General features: G+C 38.4%; 2 protein-coding genes across 7 annotated transcripts in view; one reads left to right on the top strand and one right to left on the bottom strand.

Annotated features, from left to right (window-relative positions):
* Positions 1-3: 3 nt before the first annotated feature.
* TRMT1L (tRNA methyltransferase 1L) lies at positions 4-23,006 on the top strand. Of its 2 annotated transcripts, none has more exons than XM_072867760.1 (16): positions 4-277; positions 3,164-3,316; positions 4,487-4,549; positions 6,417-6,530; positions 7,662-7,726; positions 8,287-8,416; positions 10,296-10,419; positions 11,510-11,589; positions 12,665-12,911; positions 13,916-14,128; positions 15,398-15,588; positions 16,915-16,993; positions 17,786-17,952; positions 18,674-18,733; positions 19,152-19,278; positions 19,395-23,006. In XM_072867760.1, the coding sequence occupies exons 1-16, from the start codon at positions 151-153 to the stop codon at positions 19,708-19,710; spliced, it is 2,256 nt and encodes a 751-aa protein (XP_072723861.1). In that variant the 5' UTR covers positions 4-150; the 3' UTR covers positions 19,711-23,006. The 2 variants fall into 2 exon arrangements, with proteins under 2 accessions (XP_072723861.1, XP_072723863.1); XM_072867762.1 differs by having other exon boundaries at positions 4,487-4,597.
* Positions 23,007-23,133: 127 nt separating this feature from the next.
* Positions 23,134-27,508, bottom strand: part of RNF2 (ring finger protein 2) — a 28,228-nt gene continuing 23,853 nt past the window's right edge. For all 5 annotated transcript variants that reach the window (XM_072867765.1, XM_072867764.1, XM_072867767.1 and 2 more), the window contains exons 6-7: positions 26,475-26,646; positions 23,134-25,501 (exon numbers count right to left, since the gene is read on the bottom strand). In XM_072867765.1, the coding sequence (XP_072723866.1) occupies positions 25,400-25,501; positions 26,475-26,646 (274 nt within the window). In that variant the 3' untranslated portion in view covers positions 23,134-25,399. The remainder of the gene's footprint in view (positions 25,502-26,474; positions 26,647-27,508) is intronic.

Genomic DNA, 27,508 nt, shown 5'->3' with positions numbered 1-27,508 from the left:
CCGCCTCCTCTCGCGCCGTACGTGCCAGGCCGCCACCACCGTGCCTCCCTGCCCGCCTCCCTCCCAAATAAGAGGCGTGTGGGTAGAGTGGTGCGTCCCTCTGTTTCGGCTCGTCTCCCTTCGCCCGCTGCTGGACTGTCCCTGGAGAAGATGGCAGCGGAGGAGGCTGCAGAGGCCTCGCTGGCGCGGCTCTCCCCCGAGCGGACGCAGCTGGGGCGGGAGGATGATGATGATGAGGAGGAGAACCCCGAAGGCGGTGGCGAGACTACAGCGTTCAGTGAGGGCTGGGCGTGGGGGTGCCGTGAACGGGCGGGCGGTGTGGCGGGAGCCAGGCCCTCCGTCCCTCTCTGAGGGGAGCGGCGTGGCGCCCGGCTGCTGCCCCTCTTCCCGGGTCTGTGGGGCCCCGCCGTGCCCTGGAGGTGCTGCGGGCGGGCGGGTGCCATGCGGAGGCGCAGGAGGGAGAGAAGCACCTTGAGAGTATCCCGTGGGGGTTTGAATTTACAGCCGGGCGCGTGGAGCCGCCTTCGTGCCGTCTCCTTTTTCGCTCTGCCTGCGCCATGAAACCCCTGCGACGTGAAAGAAGCCCGTTTTCCTCCGTTTTACGAACTTGGTGTAGCATTGGGCTGGTGCGGGGCAGGCGGTGGGGCCACACGTGCTCCCTGCGGCGGCCCGGCCCAGGGGCTGAGCCTTGGCGGTGGTTGCGGAGCCTTCCTCCGTGCTCGGGGAGCTTTGAAGCGGCGAGTCCAGGGGTTGTGTCGCCCTTTCCTGCATCTACATCTAATGAGATTTTGTTGTTGATGATGATGATATTTTTTTATTTCAAACCGTGGTCCACAAGGTCCCGTTACAAACCGGGGCCTGTTGGAGGTGGGATGGGGACGCGATGTGTGCCATGCCGTCTTTGCCCCATACTTTTTCTCTTTAGTATTTTCTGCCAAATGTGTTTAAAACTGGTTGTGCCAGTTTTCCAGCCGCTCCAAACGTGGCATTGATGCCAGTCATTTGCTGCTACAGCCTTATAGTTGAAGTGAACTGACTCTTCTAATTAAAAAAAAAAAAAGTATAATTTAGGCTCTTTGAAGCGTTATTATGTTTGTACATAATCAGTGATTCCTGATGGGCATTTTAAAAATCCTGCAATCTTGCTTCGGTAGCAGCCTGCTTTTCTTAATCATTTAGTGTGAAAATTTATGTCTCTTCATGTAGACGGGTATACAAACTATATGTACATATATATGCATACTCTCAACCATTTTAACCTATACACTTGCTCTGAAGATGCAGACAGTCCAACTCAGTTGGACTTGGGTCACTGCCATGCTCTCACTATGCATTCTTGTTAACAGTGTTATCTGTTTTTCTCACGGCACATGTAGTCATAATAAATCATTGTTGTTCTTTCGGATTTCTTGCCAAAAATCCTTTTACTTCTTCATTTTCTTTCTGTCTTTCTATTAACAAAGTGTGCAGAAACTATCATCAGGCATCGTGCAACCTCTTAATTGAGAAGTAGACAGGAAATACAAGTCTGTCTTAGGTGAGTTGTCAGCTTAAAAATACATTTGTGAGACGTACAGCAACACTCTCCAAGTAGCAATGCTGATCTTGATATATTTTAAGGTAGGTAGAATAATTTTACTCTTTCTAAACAATTTTTCTAACCCCTTTCTTCAGGTATTCCCTCTATTTCCTCTTTCTGTTGTTTTATAATAGCAAAGATTTGTATCCAACTGCAATGTTTAAAAGTAAACAAACAAAAAACTCCAGGGAAATTGTAAGAACTGTTGTAAGATCCTTCCAGCCCTTACTCTGTCTTCAGTAGTGGCCAGGAGTAGATGGCTAGGGAAGACTCTCAGAACAGAGCAACCATACATTAATGCATCCTCCAGAAATACCTTCAAACTCCCTGTTTTCTTGAGCCAAAGGTCATGTTTTTGTATTTAAAATCCCATAGTGGATTTCTCTTCCGTAAAATTCTCACTTTGACGCTCGTATACTTGCAGCATCTGCAGCAGCCTGTGGCAGGGAGGTCCGCAGTGTTAACAGTAGGTTGTGTAGAGAACATTCTTGTGCTCTCAATTTCCAGCTGATTCCTCCATTTGGTGCATCCCAGTTTTTGTGTTGGAATAGACAGTGAGTCGTTGACTTGTGTGCTCTCTCTGCATCTCATGATTTTATAGACATCTGTTGTATCCAGGCTGAAAAGTCATAGTTTGCTCTGTTGCTTCTCAGTAGCTAAGAAGTGATGCCATAGCTTTGTTATTTCTTGTCACCCTTTTTTGAAACTTTCCTAGTTCTACCATGTCCCTTTGAAGCTTGGATCAGGGCAATACCATTCAATATGCAGGCTGAGCGGGGCTTTCAGCATCCTTTCCTAGTACTTCCTAGTGTCAGTTGTTGGGGAGAGGGACTCACTGCTTCTGAGGATTTATACCTCTTCCTTTCGCCAAAACTGTATTTTAAAATCTCAAGGTAGTAGTCCTGACTGGTGATGCTCAGCTCAAAGTCCATCCATTCATATGTGAAATCAAAATTAGGGTTTTTCCCCCAAGTCTACCACTTGACTGTTTTTTGTCATTTTATTGCCCAATCATTCAGGCTCTTAAGTCCTTTTGAAATTCTTCAGTAGGCCCATCTCTGCGCTACCCCACAGAAGGCATTGATTTGCAAGTGCTGATGGCACCAGCACTTAACCCTCATCACAGCCCCTGATGATAGCAAATTCCTTCCTTACTCCCCTCCTTTTTTCAGATTGCTCAACTAGTCATAAACAGTTCTAAACTTATGTTTTCAAATTTTCTTAGCCGCTAGTGTATTGTTATGAGTATTTGGACCTCCTCGCCTGCTTTGTCTTGATAGCACTGCATTTTGCCAGAAAATAACATGTAAATATTATTTTGTTAACTTTAAACATCTGATGATACAGATGGGTGAATAGCTTTGTTTGTCCAGGATGGCATTATTTCACAGTGGTTTCTAAGGATGAGCGATAATTAATCTCGTATTATTCTCCAACATACTGTTTATATATTTTTTTCTCCTTCACACTTGTAGTCATTTTTGCCTGTTAGAAGCACCAAATTATTGGAAACGAACATATTTGTATAATTCAGTTATATCAACAACACTTTTACTGGTTTTTTGTTTGTTTGATTTTGTTAAGATGGCGTGGTTGTCTCTGGAAAAGTGAAAAGCAACAACCTGGATGTGAAAGTTACTGAGTCAGAATTGGAAACTGAAGAAAAAAGAACAGAGGAAGAATCCACAAGAGAATCAGATAGCAACATTTTGGATGTATCATCTGATTATCCAAGAGGTTTGCTAATAAACTCTAAGAATATTTATGTTGTGTGCTTGAGGAAAGGAGGAGAAAAGGTGGAAATAGTGGGGAAGAAAGGTGAAGGGAATGTGTGAAGTCTCATTTTCTATACGTCCAATAGGTATGGATACTTCTTCCCATGCATCTGAATAAAATATTTTCCTAACGCATTGGAAATCTCTTTCAAATGAGATGCCATTTTCCCCTTACTAACATTTCTAGAAATCACTGCAGAAATTCACACATACACAGTGATAGAAGAGAAGTTAAGGTTAGACGAGGTATGATCTACATCAGGCTCTGATGCTAAAAGCACCACAGAGAACAGAGAAAATCTATTGTATCTAAGTGCAGAAATTAAAAGTTAGGAATTGCTTTTAACCCTATCTTTAAAACTCACTTCTGCATCTTGAGCACATTGGTCAATTGCTATCTTTGTTTCACATAAGAAAATCTGAAGACTAATCTTGTAAAAGCATTGTAAAGGTTTAAAATCGCTACAGAATCAGTATTAGTGTAAACTGGGATGTTCTGTGTCCAATGAAGCTGATTCATTGGATAAGCTAATTCTCTTGTTTTTAACATATTCTCCACTGTTCCCATTGACTGATAAGTTGAAAAATCAGGAGGTGAATTTAAAGGTTAAACAGTCTCCTAAGGGGAAAAATTTAATTTTAAAGTGGTAGAATTTAATGTGTCCTGGCTATACAGTGAATAATTGTTACTTATAATTGGTCCACTTCTAGCTGATACTTCAGTTTTGCCAGACAGTTCACAGGATGTTTTTGTACTGCTTTGTGCATGATTCGCATTCACTAATGATGCCAAGCAGGAAAATCAGGAGTAAGTGGAATGTGACTTGATCTTTTCAGCTTGTTTTTTCAAGTGAAGGTCTTTCCATTTTGAGAAGTTTGATATGTGTCAGCATTAGAAAGCCAGTAGAAATATATGGAAATATATGGATCTTATTGAAGAACCATTCTGGGGATTAATTTTGCAGTCATTCCTTCTACCATGGAAGTTAAAGTATACAAACAAGTATTCCAATTGGTACTCTAGTAATTCTCTAACAGTGTTAGATTTGAAATGGTGCATAGAAAAATAGCAGTAATCTAAAAGTAATTTTTTAACTGAGAATGTTTAACTTCTAATATCTTTGCTGTTTAGAGAAACATATTTCAATTCAAAGACATCTTGCTGATCTAGAGAAACTAGCTGACCTGAAAGAAGGTGAGTTTACCATGGCAGTATCCCAGAACACAGATCTTCATGTTACAGGTATTTACATTTTTTCTTAGTTTTTATTTTTAACACACTACATATTTTTATAATGCTTGAAGACTAAGGGTTTCATAAAAAATAGCTTTATGATTTGTTCCCTTGCTTATTGAATGTTGTACTTCCTTCAGTAAATTTAAGGCCTTAATGATTTGTTTCCATCTTTTTCCTCTGCATTGCTGCATGTCTAATGTTGGCAGTGTGCATGGATCAGCAAAATGTTAATTCTAGCTATACATCATCAGCTTACTCTCATTTTTATTTTACTTCAAGTGCCACAATAACAGGGAAGCTAATTGTTGCTTTCTAGTGCTTAAATATCAGTTTAAATAAATATGTATTCTGTTTTGGTTTTTTTCCCTACTCTGTATTCATTTCAGATCCAGATGTACATTGGAGGATTGCTTTAAGACTGCAAAGTGTTTTTATTACAACTTTTAGTTTTTCTCTGATTACATGTATGTATTTAGTACTGGTAGTGGCAGCCCTTGCAACTGAAACTAGTTTTTATTCACAGATCAAGAAGAACATCAGGGCTCATAGGCTCTGCATCATACGGCTGTTGTGCCTTAATCATATTTTAGAGTGGCCACTGGTGGAAATAATAGCTTCTATAGAGAGTTTGTTCCATTTTTAATGAGGAGATAGATCATAAGTATCTCATAAGTCTGGTACTTGCAGCTGTTTTGAGCCGAGTTATTTATAAGTCCATGGTAGTAATAAGAAACTCATTATTCCCTCTCCTATTCTCAATAGTAATTTTTTTTCTTCTGCCATGGATGTAGCATTCTTCTGCCATGTGTATTAATGGACTGACTTGTATTTATTACCATCGCCTCATGTATTTGATACTTAGTAAATAATAAGTCAATAAAATAGGCTGATCAACATTAGAGAACACTGGTGATTTATTTGGTGAGCTGTAGGCTGCCTCTGTTGGCTTCAGTGGCATGGGAACTCTGCATGGACATAGTAATCCACTCATTAAAAAAGTCACAAAAAAGGAATTTTACTGTTGTGCAAGCCTAAGTAATTATTTTTATAGATGCCCACGTTGTGTGACATGTTTCAGTATTCATCCTGTAGTGTTCTAACGCATAGAAGCTTTTCTGCTAAATTCCGCGCAAGAGTTTGACATTCAGCAGTGTACGACCCAGCAGCAGATGTATGTGTGCCCTGATACATAGTCCCTATGTGCAGCTCTACAACATGTGTCTCCCAATAGCTAGTTTTTATTTAGGGTAGTACTGCAAGTGCTTCAAAACCTCTGATGTCAGATAGTCTTGCCTTTGGTTTTTTTGTCCCTGATGCAACATTTCCAAGAAGAAAAGTTATTTTTAACATAGAGTACTTTATCTTTTTTGCGGCTTAAGAAGATACCAGGTGCTTGTTTTATCTAAAAGGTTCAGGAGGAGGAAAGACACATTCTTGTTCTAACATCTTCATTTGGGGTTTTTTTGAAACATTGTAAGTCTCTAGACTTCATCTATAAAATTGTCGTTCTGCAACACTCTTCAGAAGTTGTGTTAGCCTCGTGTCTCTGGAATAAAAATTACTAGAAAACAAAAACTAAGGTTGTAGCAGTTAACAATCTTTAAAGTAATAGTAGTTGTTGTCTATATTCTATGGAGTAGAAAGAGGCAGTCCATAAATTTGACATTTGTGTATGCCTGAAATAGAATATACACTGGGGAATTAATCTCTAACTCCCATTGGCAGTACCTTCATTCTTTTTTCTCTTAGCATGCATCTCATATTAATACAAGTGGTAACTGCATTTCATATGTTTCTCATAATTTCTGTTTATTTGTATTTTCAGATGAAAAGAAGCCTTGTCCATTGTGTCCTGAGGAGAAATTCAAAGCTTGCTATAGTCATAAACTCCATCGTCACCTTCAGAATTTGCACTGGAAAGTTTCTGTTGAATTTGAAGGTAATGGCAATCATATTTGAATAGTAAATAGTAGAAGAAATTGTGGACATGTAGGACATTGTTCTGTGTTTCATCTTTTAAAATTCCTCTTGACTTAAGCATCTTGTTACCAGCTCTGAGCTAGAAACATATTTTGACAATGAATTTTGACCTGGGTTGTAAAATGTAAATGTAAGACAGCTCTGTATTCTTCTACATGCCAAAATAATTACAGTTGTGCATTTTCTCATTTAAAAAAACCAGGGGAAAAAAAAAAACAACAACAACAAAAAAACCCCAAACAAAATAAAAAAAACACCCAACAATTGCTTGGTATGTCATGAAAATTACTGTAAAATTTAAAATATTGATATAATGAAAATTACTTTAATAAAAGTTTCGGTTATATTGTTAATAATCAGACACATGCGCACAAGTCACTTTTTGGCTCATCATAAAGATTCCATGGTTTCAGATAAATACTTAAGGTATTTATTTAGTATAAGTATTTAGTAGCCTGACCTGTTTTTTAACAAACTCTGTGATCTGCTTGTAAGATGCATTAAAATCCCTACAGGAAGTTTAAGAAGGAAAAGAAAGTGAACTGTATGTGTTTTTAAAGAACTAGGTGTATGAGTTTGTGGGAAGCGACTAATCAGAAGATGGACAAGATTAAAGATAAACTGAAAACGATCTGACTAGAGTTCTGTATTTCCGTGCACTAGCAGATGTCTTTTTGTTGGTTTTTTGTTTTTTGTTTTTTTTCTTTAAACTGTGGAATGTAAGTTTTATAGGAGTATTCACACAAGTCTTTTAGCCAGGTAACGATACTTTTGTAAAATACTCACAAGAGAAGACTCGCTGTAGCTTTGTAGGATGCTAACAGACTTATTAACATGAATTGTCTGTACGTAATTTTGTCGGATTTAAAAAATTTGTAATTTATAATTAGCTGATAAATTTCTCTGTGCAGCAGGTGAGTTTATCATATAATTGGTAATGTTCTCTTGTTGCTGTCTTGTGGCAACATTTGGGAATCTTAAATGAGACTGCCCTAAAAATAAAGAACATTTTGAGTCAGAGTTTGTGATATAGGACATATGCATTCTGTTTACTTATTGTACTGTGATGTGACAAGAATTTGTTTTCCAGGGTACAGAATGTGCATCTGCCACTTACCTTGTCGTCCAGTAAAACCAAACCTCATTGGAGACCAGGTAAAAATACTGAATCACAGAAATGTTTGTTACCCTACAAAGTGGGGGAAATGGGTGATTTAGGGGAACTTTTGCGATCTACTTAGTCTCAAAATATGTCTTGCCATCCAGTGTGGGATACCAAAAGCTTATAAGTCCAGAATATAAGTATCTGCTGTAACCCTTGGGTAGTTGAATGTAGTTGTATCTCTCTCTTATTTTGGTGGGTAGCTGCCTAGATCATGTAAAACACTGTCACAGTTTGGAGTAAACAGCAGCTTTGTGTGGAAGAGATGAAGGGTTTGTTAGGCCAGGCAACGGATGCTTCTAAGTTCCTTCCCTGTGTGCTGAGTATATGGAGTATTGGCAGAGTTCAGTCGGTTGTGGTGCTGTGGCAGGATAGCTGTGCTGTGCTGGCTCTGCAGGAATGATTATTTACAGTCTCTGTGGCTGTAGATTCAAAATATTTTGTATGCACTAGAGGTAACAGACAGATGACTTCTTCATATGCCTGTGTTCAGGTGTAGTTCTACTTTAACCATGTTTAAGTATTCTGAAACTACACATATTATATTTTACAGGCATTTTCAAAGATGGGAGCCCATTACCATTGTATCATCTGTTCTGCAACTATCACGCGAAGAACTGACATGATAGGTCATATTAATCGTCATGTAAATAAAGGAGAAACTGAATCAAGGTTTATTACAGGTAGGTTCTTACTTCTGTAAAACATGCAATCCTTTTATACTATCTAGCACATGGAATAACTGATATGTGGGTGAGAGACATGAGAAAAATTCCCAAACAGATTTAGCTTTATTAATGAGAAATCTGCCCTTAATATTTCAGAATTCTTTTTTTTTTTTTCCCTCAAAGGTGTAGCAGTGTTGTGATTTAGTCTCTGCATTGACCAGCTACTCTGTTCTTATCAATAAATAATATTCCATTCACAATTAGTTTAATTTTGTAAATGTAGGCTTCTGTCTCCCCAAAAGAATGGAGGACATGGAATCCATGAAACAAAATCTGTATAGAGAATTTAATACCTATGTATTTGGCTGTGTGTGTTTGTAAATCAGTCTTGAGTAAATCTCTGCAATATAAAAATCCTTTGCTTTTTATCCAAATTGCATCAGCATGGATTCACAAAACAAGTGACTTTTTTTTCAGTCCTGGAGAGACATGACAGAGCTGTCTGTAGTTCTTCGGTAAATGACAATCCTGTCTGACTTTCTCCAGAATTAGACTTTTGTTTCTAAACTTGTATAAACTAGACTGGAAGCATTTTAAATAATTGGAATGCCAAATCTTTATTTTTGCAAGTGGTCTGTTCTCTACAGCTGTCAAGTAAAAAGCACATTATTGATTAGCTGGTGTGTAAAAATTAAGGCTTTTTTGCTACAGCCCAGTCTGTTACTGTTGAAAATTGGTCTGATTTTTTTCTCTCTGTCTCTGTGTAGACATATGGATTTTATCTAAATATAATAGAATAAAGATGAGACTGGGAGCTCTGAGGGTCATACTTCTTCCTGTTGCCAATATCCAGTTTAGGAGTAGTAGTTTAGTGTCTGAGGATCAGCTTGCATGTCTGAGAAGTGATAGTAGTACCATCGATACCATATTCCATACCTTTAACTTAAATAGAGTTTGTGTTGTGAAATATATTAAACTCTGTATGGTTCCCTTCAGAGGTGTTAGTAAAGAGTGGCCCATTTGTAATTTTTTTTTAACAAAATGCATGTGGCTATTTTTCCTCTCAGGGAGAGGATAAATTTGGAGGTCAGATATTTCATGCTTTGTAGGCACTTCAGCAACACTTGGGGGCTATGAACGTGGAGCACATGGTAGAGTGGTTCACAGATACACAATCTGTGTACTTGAAAGCACTGAGAGATAGGCAGGCTGAGCACTGAAAGGTATCTCGTTGATGGCTAACAAATCTTTCCTGGTCATTCCTGGGTAAATTTTGCTGCTGTTAGACTGGGGATAAATTGCTCAGGGGAATGACAGCATGTGTGTACAGCTGTCAAATCAGAAAGCTTGTTTTGCCACAGACTATTTTATACAAAGCTTAAGTACTGAAATTGTCCCTATGCTTGTGCTGTCTATACACATTTCATGAAGCTGTTCGATAACTTAGAGACTAGATCAAGGATTTTGAGGGGTTTTTGCAGTTCATTGATATACATTCAGGACTGTGTTAATAGGGTTTTAATTAATTAGCAATGTATTATGTTTGGACATGCAAAACAAACGTGCTAAGTAAGCCTGAGGCTCAGGGGCTTGCTTTCTTACATTTAAGTGGATACATAGGAGCCCAACTGAGAAACAAATCTGAAGTTTTGTGGGAAGAAAATTGTGGTAGAGCTTGATCTTTTATCTGCCAGTCTTAGGACTAGAAGATAAATTGTTGCCTGCTTTTTTTCCCCCACATACTTGTTAAATGATCCATGTGCTAGTTGGATTACAGCATAACCCAGACTTCTTGCTATATGGGAGCAAATTTTCAATTTAATTTATCAAATGTGCTAATGATAATTTCAGTTCTCACTAACTCTTTCCTTTCCCCATAATTACTTTCTTTTAGTTCCTGCTCCCAAGCCTTCTCATGAAGTGCTGAAAGAGTCGGCCACAGATGTGCAGGTTCTTCCCAACTACTCCACACCTCAGAAAACAGATTCCTATTTTAATCCTAGAATGAAACTCAACAGGTAACAGAACAGGGAGCGGGAGGATGCACCAGAGGGGTGATGAGTTTGTAGTGAAAAATACTCAAGCATTTTGAAAAGCAAACCCTGCAAAACTTTTGTTCAGAGTGTAAGAGAAATAGTTTTCTATCAGAACTCTTCTTGACAAATAATATTTAAACCCAATAACACTATATGGGAAACATTGTTATTTCTGAAGCAATTAAGTATTTTTCTGTAACGAGTAGTTGATGGATAACAGGATTTGAAAGGAGCACACTTGAAAACTCATTTCATTGTGTACACTTAAGGTGTTTTCTTGTGAATCTCCACAAGATACTATGGATAGTCACTGCTCTCTCGCCTCTAACTGAACAGCAGCATACCTGTAATTTACAGTTTTCATATTCTAGGCCTTTTTCTCTTGGGACTCAGATTCTCTCAAGTGACTTCTCATTGTTTGCATTAAAAAACATGAAGAATGAAACATCATGATTTTTTAAGGACAGTCATAAATGGTGTCTGTACCACAACTGAAAGGTGTGAGCATTGACACCAAAGCATGGGACTAGGCTTCAGCCTGTGCTGACCCCTCACGTTCTCAGTGCTGTTAATATTTGAGCTTCCAGGTTTTAAGTTAGCTCAGATAGGTCTGTGACAGCTAAGGCATGCCTCTGAAGAAGGCCATTGCAGCTAAGGTTGTGGCCATGTCTAAAAGAACAAGGCCTGTTCCTCAACACAGTGGAATTTCATTGCTCTACAGTAATTTCTGACATCTTTTTAAACACAGAGCCATTAGTAGGGTAGTATCAGATTGTGCTGGGAAAGTAAGAAAAATACTATTTACTGTTGAATGCTAGCCACTTTTTCCAGTGTTAGAGTAACTAGTAAGTTGATTCAGGATCTTACCTTATGAATATCCTGCTATAGAATTAAACTTTTAAGGATAGTTGAGGTTTTGGATTTACAATTCTTCTGTGTAAAAGGTGAAGTTTAGCTTAAATGTTCTAGTATTATATTCAAGGGAAATAAATAAGGAAAAGGAAGGAAAAGTATTTTCTCAACTTCTCAATTTTCTCAAATGGACTATGACCATTCTTTCTTATTTTTCAAGGCAATTGATATTCTGCGCACTAGCCGTTCTAGCTGAGGAACGTAAACCGATAGAATGTTTGGATGCTTTTGGTGCTACTGGTAAAGTCAATTTCTTTAATCTCTTGGCTAATATCCAATAGTATGAAGCAGCAGAAATCAGTAGTAACTGACATCGCGTATTCAAAAATAGTGAGGTACACAGTAATTTTCTTCCTTAGGCAGGCAATCGTTAGCTTCCATACAAAAAAACCAGCCTTCAAGAGCCTGCTATTAGGCCTTTTAAAAAGACTGTAAATAATATTAAGTCAAAGTTAGTGGTTTCCTTAAAATCAGTTGCCTTAATGTCCATGAAATCTTCCTAAACTTGCGTCCAAGGTCATGGATCTCTTGTGACTCTGTGGCTGTGGAATTCGGCTGTAAAATCAACCTGTGGTTTAAAAATGGTGATGAATTCAAGCTTCTTTGTCAGAATCATCTCTTAATTGATTACAAAAATTCTGGACATGAACTAAATGTAAAGTAGTTATATCAGTGTCTATTAACCATCTGGAATAAAAATCTAAAGAGATCTGGATTGCTGCCTTATCAGCTAGCTACTGTAAACTTGAAGTCATAGTTGAGAACAGCAGTAACTGCTCAGCGTTTTGCATAAAAATTCTTGATAATGAATTTATCACCATTCTGAACTAGGCCAGACTTCACAAGTGCATCCTGTCCTGCATTTCTACAATGTAATCGTGGACTTCACTACGAAAGTCAGCAATAAACATTTGGAGACAACCTAAAAATCTTCACAGTACCTATTCTTATGTTTGTGTTTTACTGTGGTCTGTCACATGACCCTGTCTGCTACGCTGGAGTGTTAAACAAGCCAAGGGGCTTTCCTGCAGATTGTGGGTCCAGCTTGCTACAAAAATCACAGGTCTTTTGGTCTATAGCCCCAATGATCATATAAGAAAGTGACAAATAGACTGTCCCTTTACATACCCCCTTGTCACTCTGTGCTGAGGCAGAAAGTCACCAACACATTTTTGCAGGAACATGACAAAATTTGCATCACACACACTTCTGTATTATAAACATTTTAAAGGATGAATTTTTTTCTTAGCAAGTTCAGTGACCCAGAAACCAACTCCTTATTCTGTCACGGAGTTACAATTCTGTCTTTCCTTAGGTATAATGGGATTACAATGGGCAAAGCATCTCAGAAGTTCTGTGAAAGTTACAATTAATGATTGTAATGAAAATTCTGTGACAATGATTCAGGAAAACTGCCATTTAAACAAAATGAAGGTGAAACTGAACACTAAAGAAGATGACAATGATGAAGCTATGGGAGCTGGAGAAGAAAATACCGACACCATTGAGGTGACAAAAATGGATGCCAATGTTATAATGCATTTGAGATCATTTGATTTTATGTAAGTGTTGAATGTATCTTTTAATAATTTTTCTGGTTTGATAACGACACATGCCACCCCATCGCCCAGTATATGATTATTTGGGGAAGCTGGAATGAAAGAATCGACCAACAGTCACTTGGTATTTTAAATGTAATTCTGTTGTCCCACAAATGGTGTGGGAACAGAACTTTAATCTTAAATGTTTTGGAAATCGCTGGAAAAATATTAAGCCCTTCTGACATCCAGAATGGACTATAAATGTCCATGAAAATTTTGAGCCAAACTATTTTTTTTTAATAACTTCACTGTCTGTTTGATAAAGAGAAATGTCAAATTAGTCTTTTTTTTTTCTTAAAACTTTTAATTAGTTTAAAATTAATACCTTTGCATGTTGTTGTGTAGGACTTTATTGCATCTCTTGTTTTAATCCATTTTGCAATATATTCATTTTCAATTAAAATGGTCTTAATTCTTCCAAGTTGGGTTTATAGATGCATACATTAAAAACCTATACAGACATCAAAATATGTGATTGGATTTTTTTTTTTGTATTAACATCCAGATCTAAGCTAATTAAGCAGCAGTTATTCAGGCTGAAAATTAGTCTAATTATTTAGTAGATAAACTGGAACGCATACATTTGAACATATTTTTGTTTTTAGAAGTTTTGCTTTGTTTTAAGGATGAAGCTAAGCATCAGGCCAATATTCTTGTAACTTGAATTAGTCAGTGGGTCAGGATGAAAAAAAAAAACAAACCAAAAAAACCCCCCAGAAAAACCCATCTTGCTGGCTTTGTGGTGATGTGGTTTTTTCCCAGCACAGTGCTGCCCTGGCTCTTGCAATTTGACACTTAAATATTCCAGAGTAATTCATGAGAGGTGTGCTGTAAATTTTAGTCCTGTTTTCTCATTTTGTTTTAAATATGACCATAGGTGAAGCTTATAAAATAGTGTTTTCCTGAGATTAAAGCTAAACTCTTGAGCATCTATAGATACTCAGTGGGACATCCTTTCTTTTCAGCCATTTGGACCCCTTTGGAACTTCTGTGAATTATCTGGATTCAGCCTTTAGAAATGTGAGAAATCTTGGAATTGTGTCATTGACGTCCACAGACATCAGTTCTCTGTATGCAAAGGCTCAACATGTTGCCCTGCGTCATTATGGATGTAATATTGTCAGAACAGAGTACTACAAGGAACTGGCAGCCAGAATAGTAATTGCTGCTGTGACAAGGTACTGCTAAAACAAATTTGCTCAAATTGTGGTAGAAACTTGTTAGAAAAGTATTAGTGATACAAAACTTAAGGCTGCTGCTGTAGGTTGTACTTGTTCAATTTCCAGAATTCCTTAATTCTAAAAGCCAGGCTTTGTGATACAAAATTAATGTTTCATATTTTGTGTGCTGCTGTGGGATAATGTAAATTTTAAACTAAAAGATAGGGAAAGGTGAAAATGCATAAATAGGGTAGGAGCTTGGGATTGTGGGGAGCGTTTTTGGTGGCAGGGAGGGATGGCAATGTAAAAAGTAATACCCAGACTTGCCTATTTGCAAACTCTTTTATTCCTCTCTCAATTTTGTGGTCATTTTAGTGCTGTGTAGGACTTTGTAAATATTAATTAAACTGCTTGAACGGCGTCTAGCTAAGCATTACAATTAGACTTGCTTCAGTGGAAACTGATGTTCACTTCAGATCCTCATGCTTGAGGATAAAAAGATATGTGTAATTACTAACTTGTGAAATTTGTCATTTGCATATAGATATTCTCAGTAAATTCAGTCTGTTAAATAAATGAAGACATAAAACCTGGTCCCTAATTCAGGAAAAAAAGATATAGGCAAGAGGATGGGACAACTGCTCAGGAAAGATGGGGAGGAAATAAAGTGCACAGAGGTCTTCAGAACGCCAGAGTGTAAATACTGACCTGAATATGTTTAGATTTTACTTCTCTGTCTCCCTGCATATGTGAAGTTGTTCCCTGCAGAATATTCTTAGATACAGACGTGGTGCTCAAGGAGAGTTTTTTCTGGGTTACATGCTCCAGCTCCCTAAAGATTTCTTCTTCCTTCTCAATGCTTACCTATTCAGGACTTGCTCACTTGCCTTCCCACAGTCCTTATCCAATTAACATTCGATGATTTACCATCATGTGTGTCCCTCTACATTTCTGCTTTCTCGGATTTTCATTTAGTTTGTTTATATTTGTTGTTACAATATTCTGGCAATATTCTGGTATTTGGATAGAAAGATGATGCAGATGGCAGACCAATATTTCTAGATGTGATAAAAGGAAGTAACACAAGATTTACTTAGCCTTACAGGATTTAGTCAAAACTAGGCACTTAAAAACCAAAACTTTCTCGTGATCACTTCTCAGATCTTTAGTATCTCTTTCTAGAAAGTGGATGAGCTCAAGAATCTTTCAGCAGGTTCAGGTGTCTGTGGCAATCTTCGTCTGCTGATTTCAGTACAATGGGGTTTTGTGTTTGTTTTTCCTTCATAGAGCTGCAGCTCGCTGTAACAAAGGCATTGAAGTTTTACTCGCAGTAGCTCTGGAACATTTTGTTCTAGTAGTGGTCAGAGTTTTAAGGGGACCATCTCCTGCAGATGATTCAGCAAAGAAAGTAAGATACCTCATCCATTGCCAGTGGTGTGAAGAGAGAATTTTTCAGAAAGAGGGTAATATGGTAGAAGGTAAATGGATTTTCCTTTGTACTTTCTAGAAGGTCTGATTCCTGTATCTCCGTTTTGTGCTCGTTTAGGCCTTGTTTATATTTACATCCTTTTAGTAAAGTAATAATTCCCTTTAATGTAACAATGAGTGTATTGTATGAGGTGGAGAAGGTACCATGCTTTATGGTAGTGTGTTAGATTAGTTGTCTGCATGGATTTTGCTGTAAATGTACTGGATTTGTTTCCAGACAGGACATATTCCAACTAACTGTAGCTGCCAGGATGCCTGATATGCCCATGGATCTATCCTTTCAGTAAAGGGCATGAAGAGTAGGACAGTCTCTGCTACCGTTTGGTTCCTCCATACAGTGGCAGCTTGATAGATTGCAGTGTGAGATTGCTTTTCTACTGTTCATGTCGGTTACCTTAAAATGTAGTGGACTAAACAGTATCACTTTCCCCTCAGATGAGGGTGTATTCTGCCTGGCCTTGGGCAGCATCTGTAAATGCCTAGTGGAAATATCTTGGCAGGTGTGGTAGGAAAGGTATGCAACATTCCTGTAATTCATCTAACACTTGGTGGTAAATAAGGCAGCCTCTAGGTTAAAAGTAAACTGTTTGTGGGCTGTCTCTATATGTAAATTAGCAGATGTAGGAGACAAAAAATTAAGCTAGGAGGTAGCTACTACCTGAAACTTTGTTTCAAAGTTACAGGTTCTTGGATATCTAACTACTAACTGGTGGTGTCTTTGAGTGCCCTGCTCAAAGTCAGGTGCAGGAGCATGCAATGAGCTTATTTAAAAAGATTAAAAAGATAAAGTTTTAAGAACAGAAATGAGTAACCGATAAGTACAGTGCTATGGCAGAGGTCTTAATTAGTAAATGAATTGTTTACTTAACACCTTACTTGCAAACGATCTGACTTAGGGGTTAGAAAACTTGTAGGTGGGCTATATTTTGTAGATGTAATTGGCTTATGTCTGAAATTTTGTTGTTATTTACTGTTAACCTGGACAGCTACTTATGTAAGTGTAGGAAGCCTAACAATTTCCTTGTTACTTGAAGTCTGCCAAGAAAGATAGGAATTATGTGGCTTTTTAGTTTGGTGTCTTGTTTTTTTTTTCCTTCAATGTTTTAACAAGGATCAAAGATCAAGTCATCAGTCACTAAATTCTCATAAGCACTGCTTGGCAGAAGTGAGAACAGTGTCACACTTCTGCTGTTGCTTGCCCTTCCAAATACCTCCACTGAAGTAAGCTACTATTTCATATCTATGTCATCTCTCTCCAGTAAAGTAGGCATTGCTGACTATTTCAAAACAACTTAAATCCTGTTTTTCTGTTGTAGAAAACCCTTATCAGCAGCTGCCTTGTGATTGTCACGGCAGTATGCCTGGGAAGACGGCAGTAGTTCTTGGTCCTCTGTGGTAAGTACAGAACACAATACAGAATCGGAGGGTAATTCAGGTTGGAAGGACCTCTTGGAGGTCAGCTATTCAGTCATATAATAAAAATGCAAGTCTGCTGGATATTTGGGCACTATAGAAGGCGGTATAGCAATCAGAAGGAATCCAGAAAACTTTTAATTGATTTGAATTTAGTAGGGTATTCAGTTTTTGCTTTTGTTCATAGAGTTCAAACCAGTTAATAAATAATAAGAAATTTGCTTTAAATTTCACATTCAGTGCAACTTATATAATTCGTCCTGCACAGGAGAACCTGGCTGTGTGTTCCTCTAGTTGCCAAATGTTAAGCAACAGTTTATTACTTGCTAATTGTGGAGAATTTATTCAGTAAATCCTTACATGTGCTGACGGTAGTAAAAAATACACTGCTTGATAATTAATACTTAAAATTTTCTCTTGTGAGAAACAAGAATAAATCTTTTTGTTAAGTCTTTTAACCATTTCAAAGCGGTATTAAAAATGGTTGACAATTGACAGTTCCTTTCTTCTGGGAGCTAAATTACTTTCTCAATGTAGTAGGGCAAGTCAGTGGTGGAAATAAAATTACCATTGTTGAGATCTTGATTTTTAACACAAGACCAATGTTACTGTCATTGGAAACAGCAATTCAGTATCGCTAAGTTAAGAACAGTCAGCCTGACGCAGCACTTCAGTGTAATGTAATTGCTGATCAGTTTGGGTGAGAGATTTTTACAGCAACTTTTTTGCTTTCATTAAGAAGTCTGAACTTTTCACTTGTCTTATATTTCATAGGTCAGGAGCCCTCTTTAACACTGGATTCCTCAGAAGAATGCTGTTTGAGGCTGTCCAGTATGGTTTGGATGAAGCTCAGCCACTTTTGAAGACATTAGTTTGTGAAGCTGAGTGCACAACTTCAAAACATTTTTCTACCCATAGTCCATATGATGAGAACAAACAAGGTAAGAAAAATGCAGACTGTTCACAAAAAGGACTGGCTTTGTGGTGATTTAGAGAGATGCTGCTCTTTGATAACTAACTAACAACCACTGTTAGTTAGTTGGTGTTAACTAACAGTGGTAAGTTAACACCACTGTTAACTTACTACTAACAGTGGTGTATCTGTAAAATTGAATGCAGTGTGGGACTTGTCAGCTCTTGTCAGATGGTCTTCGGTGCTATAAAAAGAGCAGGGTCTGTCCGAGGCAGAGTGCTGGATTTAGACAAGTTTAATCAGTATGACAGGTTCTAAACCAAATAAACATAATGCAGGCAGTTCACATGCCATGAAATCCAGCATGTTGCCTGAAGGAAACGGAAATACTAAGTGTCTGCTAGTTCTTTGGTGTATCCTGATCCCGACCTGAGAGCATATGCTTTTAGGAAGAGAGGACTCCCACTGTCATGCTCTGCATACTCCATAGGGATTGCAAATCAGTGTGCCAAAAGAAATGGCTTTCTGTATGGGAATGCTGCTCTACTCATTAAATGAAATTGTATTTTGAATATCCCCTCTAAATTCAAGTTACTGAGTTAGTATGTAAAAGCTATCACATGTATGCTTCTTACTACACTTCCTGCTTTAGGCCAGAATGTGGTATCATGTCTTTCTGTTTAACGAAGGCATTTTGCCATTTTACTGTCTTACAGTAGAACTAATTTTGACTTTTAATTGTATTCTAGAAGAGTGTGGTGTATATATTAAAACACCAAATACTTCTGCAGAATCGTACTTGGTACATGGTAAGTAGATCATTTTGGTGTAGCTGTAGCAGTTTCAAATTAAACTATAGTTTAAGTGATGGCTAAGCCAGCCTAGTGTTCACGTATATTTTTATATTTAACAATACTGGTACTCAGGAGTTTTTTTACCCACTGAATACCAATTTTACTTTACTTCATCCAGAATCATATTTACTGGTAAAGCAGAATGCTAAATACTCCATGAAGCCTTCTTGACTTCACTTTTTATTACTGAAAATGGCATGTTAATTAAATTCAGGCTAGATTTTAACTCAGCAAAATACTAGCCTATAAAAGCAGACAGAAAGGTGTAGCTGCTATGTGGCTTTTCTTTTTATGTACTGTCTTTGGCTTCACTGGCATTTTTTTGTGGTCTCACTGAGTATTCACTGGTTTCACTGGCATTTTTGTGGTCCAGGAAAAAGAAAAAGTGATGAAGTGATTCGAAATGCAGCCAAGCGCCAAAAATCTGAGAACAGTGCTGAGCACCCTGCATTTTACTACAATATCCACAGACACAGTATTAAAGGAATGAACATGCCAAAGTAAGGTTTTCGTTTAAGCTCCAGTCTTATCTTACTATGACAACTGATATATAACTTGTATTGAATCAGCCTTATTAGCATTAACTCCTTTTTAAATGTTTGGGGGTTTTTTTCAGGTTAAATAAGTTCTTAAACTATCTCTCTGAAGCTGGATACAGAGTAAGCAGAACCCACTTTGATCCTATGGGAGTTCGCACGAATGCGCCCTTGGCACAATTTAAGACTATTCTTATGAAGTACAGCACTCCCACATACATGGCGGGGCAGGCAGAAGGCCCTGTCCATCTAGCTGAAGATCTCCAGGCAGGAGAACACGTTCAAGCTGCTGCAGATGGCAAGGCAGAAGATGCTGAGTTTCTAGAAGATGATAAATCTGGAGTTGCTGCTGCCATGTTCACAAAAGACTACCCTACTCACTGTGCAGCTGATTAATGCAAATAATTTTGTTCATAGATCAGGATATTACAGACTTGCAAGCACACCCTGTTCAAGTAAGCCAGTACTTCTTACCAGACTGGATTTTGAAAATCTGAATTGCCTGCTATTTTAATTTGAAAAGATGTTTTAGAATTACGTAGCAGAACTTACCCCTGATCACAGCGTGCGTGGTCAAGGTACTGTTACTGTGAGAAGGTCTCTGAGACAGTTACTTGCTTTTACGCTCACATCCACTTTCACACTGAGGCATCGTGGCTGCTGCCATGTCTTTGTTAAAGCCTCATTGCTAGCACAGAATCCAGAAGGGTGGATGTGGCCAAAAGTCTTAAAGCATTTCTGAACATGAGGTTAACATGAAACAGAATATTCCTAAAATGAATCATTCCTAAAACCTGACTGGGTACAATTCAGAGGGAGGTCACGTTAAGATGATAAAATCTCACAGGATAAAATGTGATCTGAGTTTAAGCAAGCCAGAAAGTCCTGACTTGGTGCACTTCTAACTCCAGGTTGCACATGTAATGTGACATTCAGTTCTATTTTCATAGTTCTGCCTACAAGCAAGGACCTAACACAAGTGAGAACTAGAAGGAATGGTTCCAAGACTGTTACTGAAACTTCAGTTTATAACCAAACTTTAATTAATTGTGTTAGTCACTCTAGGTAGTTGTTTGTTCAGAGATTACATTTGGTTGTGTACTGCAAAACGGTACAGTGACAAGGCACCACAAGTTGAAGTTCTAGGTGAAGTTTTGCTGTGTATTTGTCAATAATACAATCTTAGCTGTTATAAAGGTCTCTTCTGTGAACGAGCAAAGATGCTGTGTGTTGGTAGTCGGTTCTGGTTTCCTTAAATATATGGCAGCATTCCAGCCAAATAAGCTTGACTAATAACTTTGTCCTTTCTTTCCCCTACACTTTTTTCAGATACCTCCATGTATTTCACTTGAATTGGGAACAGCTATCACAACTGAACTAGTCGTTCCAGTTTTTCACAGGTTTGGTGTTCAACCTGGCCCCCAATGTTAGGTTTATTTAAGAGCAGAACATGCAGGGTTATTAGTCTTATTTATCCATCTCTGAAACTCCACAATACGAGTATCACTTTTCTCTCATTGAGCGCCAACCAAGACTAACATGACTGATATGCTCCTGATTATGCAAAACTTCCTAAGCTCCTATCAGGCCAGAATTAAGTGACTGCCTCTTAACTCCATCTTAAATTCAGGACTGCTTTGGTAAGGAGTTATTTTCATTCTGCCCTAATTAAAAAAAAAGAGGAGACCACTAAAGGGATAATAGGTTGCACTTCAGCAGTGATACAGCAACAATGTTTCCTTCAAAAATTCAGTGCTTATAGTTCTTTTCCAAAGGATCAAATTGGAAAGATAAATGCAAGGAGAAAGAAAAGTTAGTGTTCCCTAGTTGTTCTGAACTAAGTATTTATTTTTCTTAAGTGGACTGTTGGAAGGCTTTGCTTGCAGATAACATGCCGCTCGCTTCAGTGTTAATGTAAGTGGGATAGAATCAGTCATAAAGTCAATTAACTGGAGCAAAAGAGAGTGTTCCACTTACAATAAAGTAGGATAGAAAGAAAGTTTAACTGAAGCCTGTTGTGGGAAACATGTTTGATTACTTTTACAGCCCCTAAGTAACAAGGTATTGTGCATCTTTTCCAAGTCAAAGCAACTATTCCTTGGTGGCTGCAGATGTGCACAAGGAGGTGCAGAGAAAGTGAAGTCCAGGCTTGTCCATACAATTTGGGCTTTTTTTCCTCTCTCAGATGGGCAAAAGCCATTAGAATCAGAGACAAGGATTTTTTCCTGTTGTAAGTGACCAACTTACAACTGGTGTTTAATTCAGGCCTGTGATAATTCTCTTTCTGTTCAATAGTTCTCTCAGTTGTTCATCAGGTAGGGTCAGTCCTGCAATAATTAGTTAACAGAACACTAGTGTTGGTTCAAGGCTGTTGTTTGGGGGCTTCTCCTTGTTATTTCTTGATTCTATTAGAAGGTATGACTAAGTACATTGCCCTCATGCTGTATGGAAACAGGGTTTGGGGAACACAGCATTCTGCTTGTCTGTGTCTCAAAGCAAGTCACCAATGGCACAGCAGTGCAGAGCACTCTGTGCACAACAGCATGACCTAAAGCTGGTTTGATCAACTTGAGTAATCCATATTGCCATGGTTGGCTATTACAGTAGTAAATATAGTAGTAAATAAATTAAGATAATGCGGGTGTTGGTGGCAAGGTTACTGCTGATTCTGTTTAAATTCTTAGAGCTGGGTGATGTTATACCACCAGGTCTGAGCTGATACTTGGCATAGTACTTTACCAGGCACTCTGTGCCACTATCACTAATGTCAGACCTTCAACATGCAACAAGTCTTTGTTGGATCCAGGTGTTACTGCAAGTGGCTTGTGCTGAACAGAAAATCAGAACTGATTAACTGCTGGAACCATTAGGGTACTGACATCAGTATTAGGTTATCAGCTGATCAGCATGCTAGAGGACAAACACCAGAGGATGATGGAAAATTAAGTTTTAGGATATGATCTAGTTACCGGTATGGTAGTACAGTGGCACCTCTAATGCTTTTTATTTTTAGCTGAGGGACATGTCCATCTACCCACTGCATACAGCAGAGAGTAGCTGCCCATGAGCATGAGCTCGCTGGGTGTTTTCTGTTTAGCTGTGACTGAGGGAAGCTTTAAGGGAGTTAAAGGTGTTCAAAGAAGGCTCTGAAAGTCAGTGTCAGCACAGTGAGCAGCAGGAGCAGAGGCAGAAAGGGACATCTTTCTGTAATCAGACAGTGCCTAAGTTTAGTATGTCTCAAGAAATCCTACTCTTAGTGTACGCAAGCATTCCCTCTTAACTCAAGGTGCATCCTTCTGGTTAAAAGTTGTAATAATTGTAGACATAAAACAAGGAAAGGAACAGAATTTCACTTTTTTTAATAATGTACCTCGACCCAACCGATTCATTACAGTTATCCTACACTTGTTTTCTGTTGAAGCTGTTTAATATACAATTAAATGCAACCAAAGTTGCTGGGTTTAACCCAAGCACTGTGAAAATCCTTCATCCCATTTCTCAGGCTACAGGATCTGGTTAGAACAGCAGCACCTATGACAGGTCACTGGAAAAGCTGCTATCTTCTATATGCCTTCATATTTCTCATTCAAGGCACATAACACACTGGAGTTCAGTTGGTTTCAGTGGACTGTAACAGTGCTCAGGGCCAGACTCAACTCAGATCAACACCAGTGGAGGTCAGCTGCACCTACCCCCTCTTCCCTCTGGACAACCACAAACACAGCAGCACTAACAAACAAACAAACTGTCCAAAGGGTTTCTCTTATGAATTATAAGAGGAAGCAGCACTAGAATTTCCAGTAGGTTGTTGATAACATTTCTGCTTTTATTGTCAATTTGAGAATCTCAGTGTGACTTTAGTTGGATACTAGAGCTTACCCGTACCTAACACACGTTCTGTACTTAAAAAATACCATGGCTTTAGAAGGTGGAAGAGTAAAGTCATTTTGAAAATAAAATAGTTTATAGCACTAAAGAGTCACAGTGCAATCAATGGTTTAATCAAACAACTACATATATATATATAATATTTAAAGAACATAAATATTCACTAAATTCACTACAACATGAAAATAAAAGCTTCACATTCTCCCACGCTTTTGAAAGAACTGGGGACAAAGTGACAGACAGCTCCTAGATGCTCAGCTTCACAAACACCTCTTGCTTAAGGGACTGGACATTACCATAGCTATCACAATGGGAAGGTATGCTGCAACTAATCTAGAAGTTTCCCCATAAATTTTCAAGCATTTATAATCACCACTCCCCCACCCCCCAGATTATATTTAGTGGACATGCACTACTAGTCTATACAATGCAACATTTCACCAGAAAGTCATGAATAACATATTTCCTTAAAAACTGCCCCCTGTTCTGGGGCCTGAAAACTTCAGTTTCTTGTCACAAAAACCTAAGTCTTTCCAGTAAGACAAAATAATTAAGTTACTCAAAGAAGCCTGTGCAGTTTTCAAATCGGGATAAAGCTGATCTGAAACAGCAATTGGATTGGACATGTATTTACAAGTGCTAGGCTTGAAAGACAGAAGCAATGGAAGGGTACTTCCTTCCCAAGAGAATCCCCGAGCATCTGAATACTTACGTACCACATGCCAAAAAACAGTCTTAACTACAGGCAAGACAAAGAAAGAGCAATACCGTATGGTTTCAAGTATATTACTTCTCACCTACCACAGTAATTTTTTTTGCTTCTAGCTTCAGGTGCAAACAGGTGAAGGCTTCATCAGGAAGTCTTACAGCAAAGGGAATCTCACAGCAACATCATTTCCCCTAAGACAGAATGCTAATAGGTAAAGCAACCCCCATTAAGTGACAGCAAGGTCCAGAGTGAGGGAAGAGGAGTTTAACATGCAAATGAACAGTAGCTACTGGACTTTACACAGCAGCCTACTGCCAAGTTTTAAAACTTGAACCTAAATGTAAGACACTAAATGGTAAACTTTGTCAAGTACTAAAATTGTCTTCCAAAGTGCTAAGCCACATTTGTTAAAGCTATGGAAAAAAAAAAAACCAAACATCTTTGAGCAGCTTATGGTTGAAGTCCTCCCTACTGAAACTGAAGCCCGGATAAACTCACAGCTGGGATGGCACAAATTCCATAAAGCAAAGCATTTCAATGTTACATTATGTCCGTGTGCTGGAATTTTGGGGATGTGCTTTAAAAAAAAAAAGTTTTCAGGACAGTTCTTTACAGAACAATCTAATACATTCACAATAAAAATCTGTTCTTATAGGGAACAGAGTAGGGCTGTAAAACTTCCAGATTTTCTTCAGTTTAGCTTGTGAGGACAGGATAACACTGCAACAGGGGCCAGATGGGAAGCTGCAGTGTGCAGTGTGCATAGAGATTGGCATGTTCTACATGAGGAAGAGTTACAGGTTTGGGTTGTTTGGGGGTATTTTTGACTGAAATATTTGTTAAAAAGCAAACCAATCTCATGAATCACCTTGCATTGAAGTATTAAGCCCAGTAAACAGCAAGGTTTTAAAGTGTCAGTTTTCTCACTACAGCTCTATTTGTTCACAAGAAAATGACTAATAAATCTTTTATAAGGAATCAGATTACGTCTAGCTGCAAGACTATCAGAAATCAATTCTCTACCAATCTTTTATATGGATAACCATTAGCAAATTACAACATTTAACACATTCTGTGCCATATGTTATTATTGAATAGACTTACTTAGCCATCCAATGCTCAATTACTTCACAGAGGCTACTATAACTGTCAAATGTATTAGAAATCCAGATTTACCTGGACAAAATTTAAGACATTCCAAACCGGAACACTCGTTCAGTTATCATGCATTAGGAACAAAAAAGCATGTAAAACACTGGAATGCACAGGAGAAGGTCATTTAGTCTCCTAGGGAAAAACCAAAAACCCAAACCAAAGACTAAATTAAATACAACCCAGAATACTGTCTAATCATATTAATAAGTATACTGAGAGAGCCTGAAGGCATCACGTGTATTGTCCATGAAGATAATGGTGGTGCCTTCTTTTAACATTAAAGAAGTCATAGCTACAAAAAGAGTTAGTCCCATCTCAGTTTTCCAGCACAGCTTATTTATGTTCCTTTGTTGGCGCATAGTACAGTTCCATGGGTTTGTTCACTTTCCAGTACTTCTCACTGACCAGTTCCAAGGAGAATGACCCATTTAATACCTAGAAGAGAACACCAAAACAGAAATGAAATCTGATGGCTTGCACAGGTAGTACTGTAGCAACAGACAACTACTTAAATCAGAAGAATGTGCCAACTTAAAGAAGTCACTGATAACGTGGAACAAGATATTAGATAACCACTCAGCGTCAAAAAGCAACAATGCAAGCTATTCTGAACTCCTGCTGATCTCCCTAAAACAGCACTGAAAAACACTTTTGCAAAGTGAATATAATTGTAAATAAAGTGAACTTGAGTTTTTCTCTTTCCTCTCTGCAAACAGCAGGAGTAGTAGACATGTATTTACACCAGAAGTATCTCTGCTTTAGTCTAAGGACAATCTGTAGTCATGTTTGAAAGCTGTTTGTAATAGACTCTTATTGCAAAGCATCTGACTATCTCTTAACCAGAAGACTTTATTTTATTCAGATAAGAATTACACTTATGCCCAAGTGTAAGACCAGGCTCAGAGTTCAATCTAATTGCAATACTGCCTTGTTGTTCTATCCATATATTCTGAAGTCAGCAACTGAGAGGAGGGATTCTTCCCTAAGTGTACTCACAGCTGTTTCACAGCAGAATATTAGAAGCTTGCATGGAAGTGGAGAAATGCCACCTTACAACAGACGCTTCCTGGTGCTAGAGCTATCTGCTCTTGAAACAAGACTCTCAGATGAAGTAATATTTTTCCTCTTCAATTTTAACTGTAAAATAATGGCATAAGTCAGCTAGTAGTTGCTAGTATCACTGGATTTTTCCCAAGTAATTTATATGCCTCTTTTTCTACTAACCAAGCTTTTGCTGTATACATTTTCCCACAAAGGAACTGATCTGCTTCTAAATAAACAACCTGGTGCCATGAATTTTATCTCTAAGCCAACTCAGGAAAAGTCCAGCTGAGTGGGTTTTAATCAAATCTGTATCAAAGATGTATTGATGCTCAGTTTTACTCTTAGACAGAAGTTCAGTACTTACAGTGAACTGCCCATTGGCGGTAGCAATGTAAATGGTATACTGCTTCTCACTGGCCGTGTCAAGGTTCATCTGGTTTGATTCTCCTTTGCTACGAAGCTCCTCCAAAGCCAATCTCACAGCTAGGTACTTGGACAAGTGATCAACGGTAGCATTGCCTGAGGTCTTGATGTATCTGTGGCAACAACCACAAAGATAATCAAAGACGTTTGAGTTTCAGGTATGGGAAAAAGACATCTGGAACACCCCCAAATATTAAGCATCAAGTGTGACAAGGCCTTTAAAGGCAGTTTACAAACAAGAATATTAATTGCACCCAAGACATGCAAGCAGCTCACCAAATGATATTGTTCCAAAGTGCCCTTACATCTTTTTGACACTTCTCCCACAGGCCCTCCTGCTCTTTGTAGAGAGAAGACAGCACTGCCCTGTCATCTGCTCGAAATGAAAAAATCTAACAACAACAGGTTGTCAAGGGGTTTTGAGAACTACTCACAAACTGCTGAAATCTTCTGAGCATAGATACACTCTGAAGTGCCTGGACAGAAAGCCATAAGGTGCAAGAGCTATACACATGACACTCTGCACCTCATTAAAGTTACTCTTCCTTATTGTCTCACTATCTGTTCTCACTTCAGTTCTTCATGCAAGAATTAAAGGCTGACATGAATGCTGCAGAGGCCTCTCCCAGAAGCTTAGCTTTCTCTTTGCCTTTCAGAACAAGCCCCAGAACTCCCTTGCAATTCCAAACAAAAAAGAAAAGCTGGCTGAAACTTATAATATTTATAGGCACTACAGAGGGATGTCTCATCAAGAGAGAAAGGCAGGAAGAAGTCTAACGAAACTCCATGAGACTGCTCATTGCTCTGATCCAAAATTTGCAGTCTGTGCTTGGACTGGATCCTGAAAAAAATGCCAGGAAAAGCTTCCAGCCGACAAATCCCGCTGACACAAAGCTGCTCTAAAAACTGCTGACACTTATGCACAGTTTGTTTATTCCCAAAGAATCTTATAATAAGTATAAAGGGGCTGATATT

This window comes from Ciconia boyciana, chromosome 7 (assembly GCF_034638445.1).
Source record: "Ciconia boyciana chromosome 7, ASM3463844v1, whole genome shotgun sequence".
NCBI classification, from domain to species: domain Eukaryota; kingdom Metazoa; phylum Chordata; class Aves; order Ciconiiformes; family Ciconiidae; genus Ciconia; species Ciconia boyciana.
The sequence above is the reverse complement of the archived record's forward strand: the minus strand, read 5'-3'. Positions and strand labels throughout refer to the sequence as shown.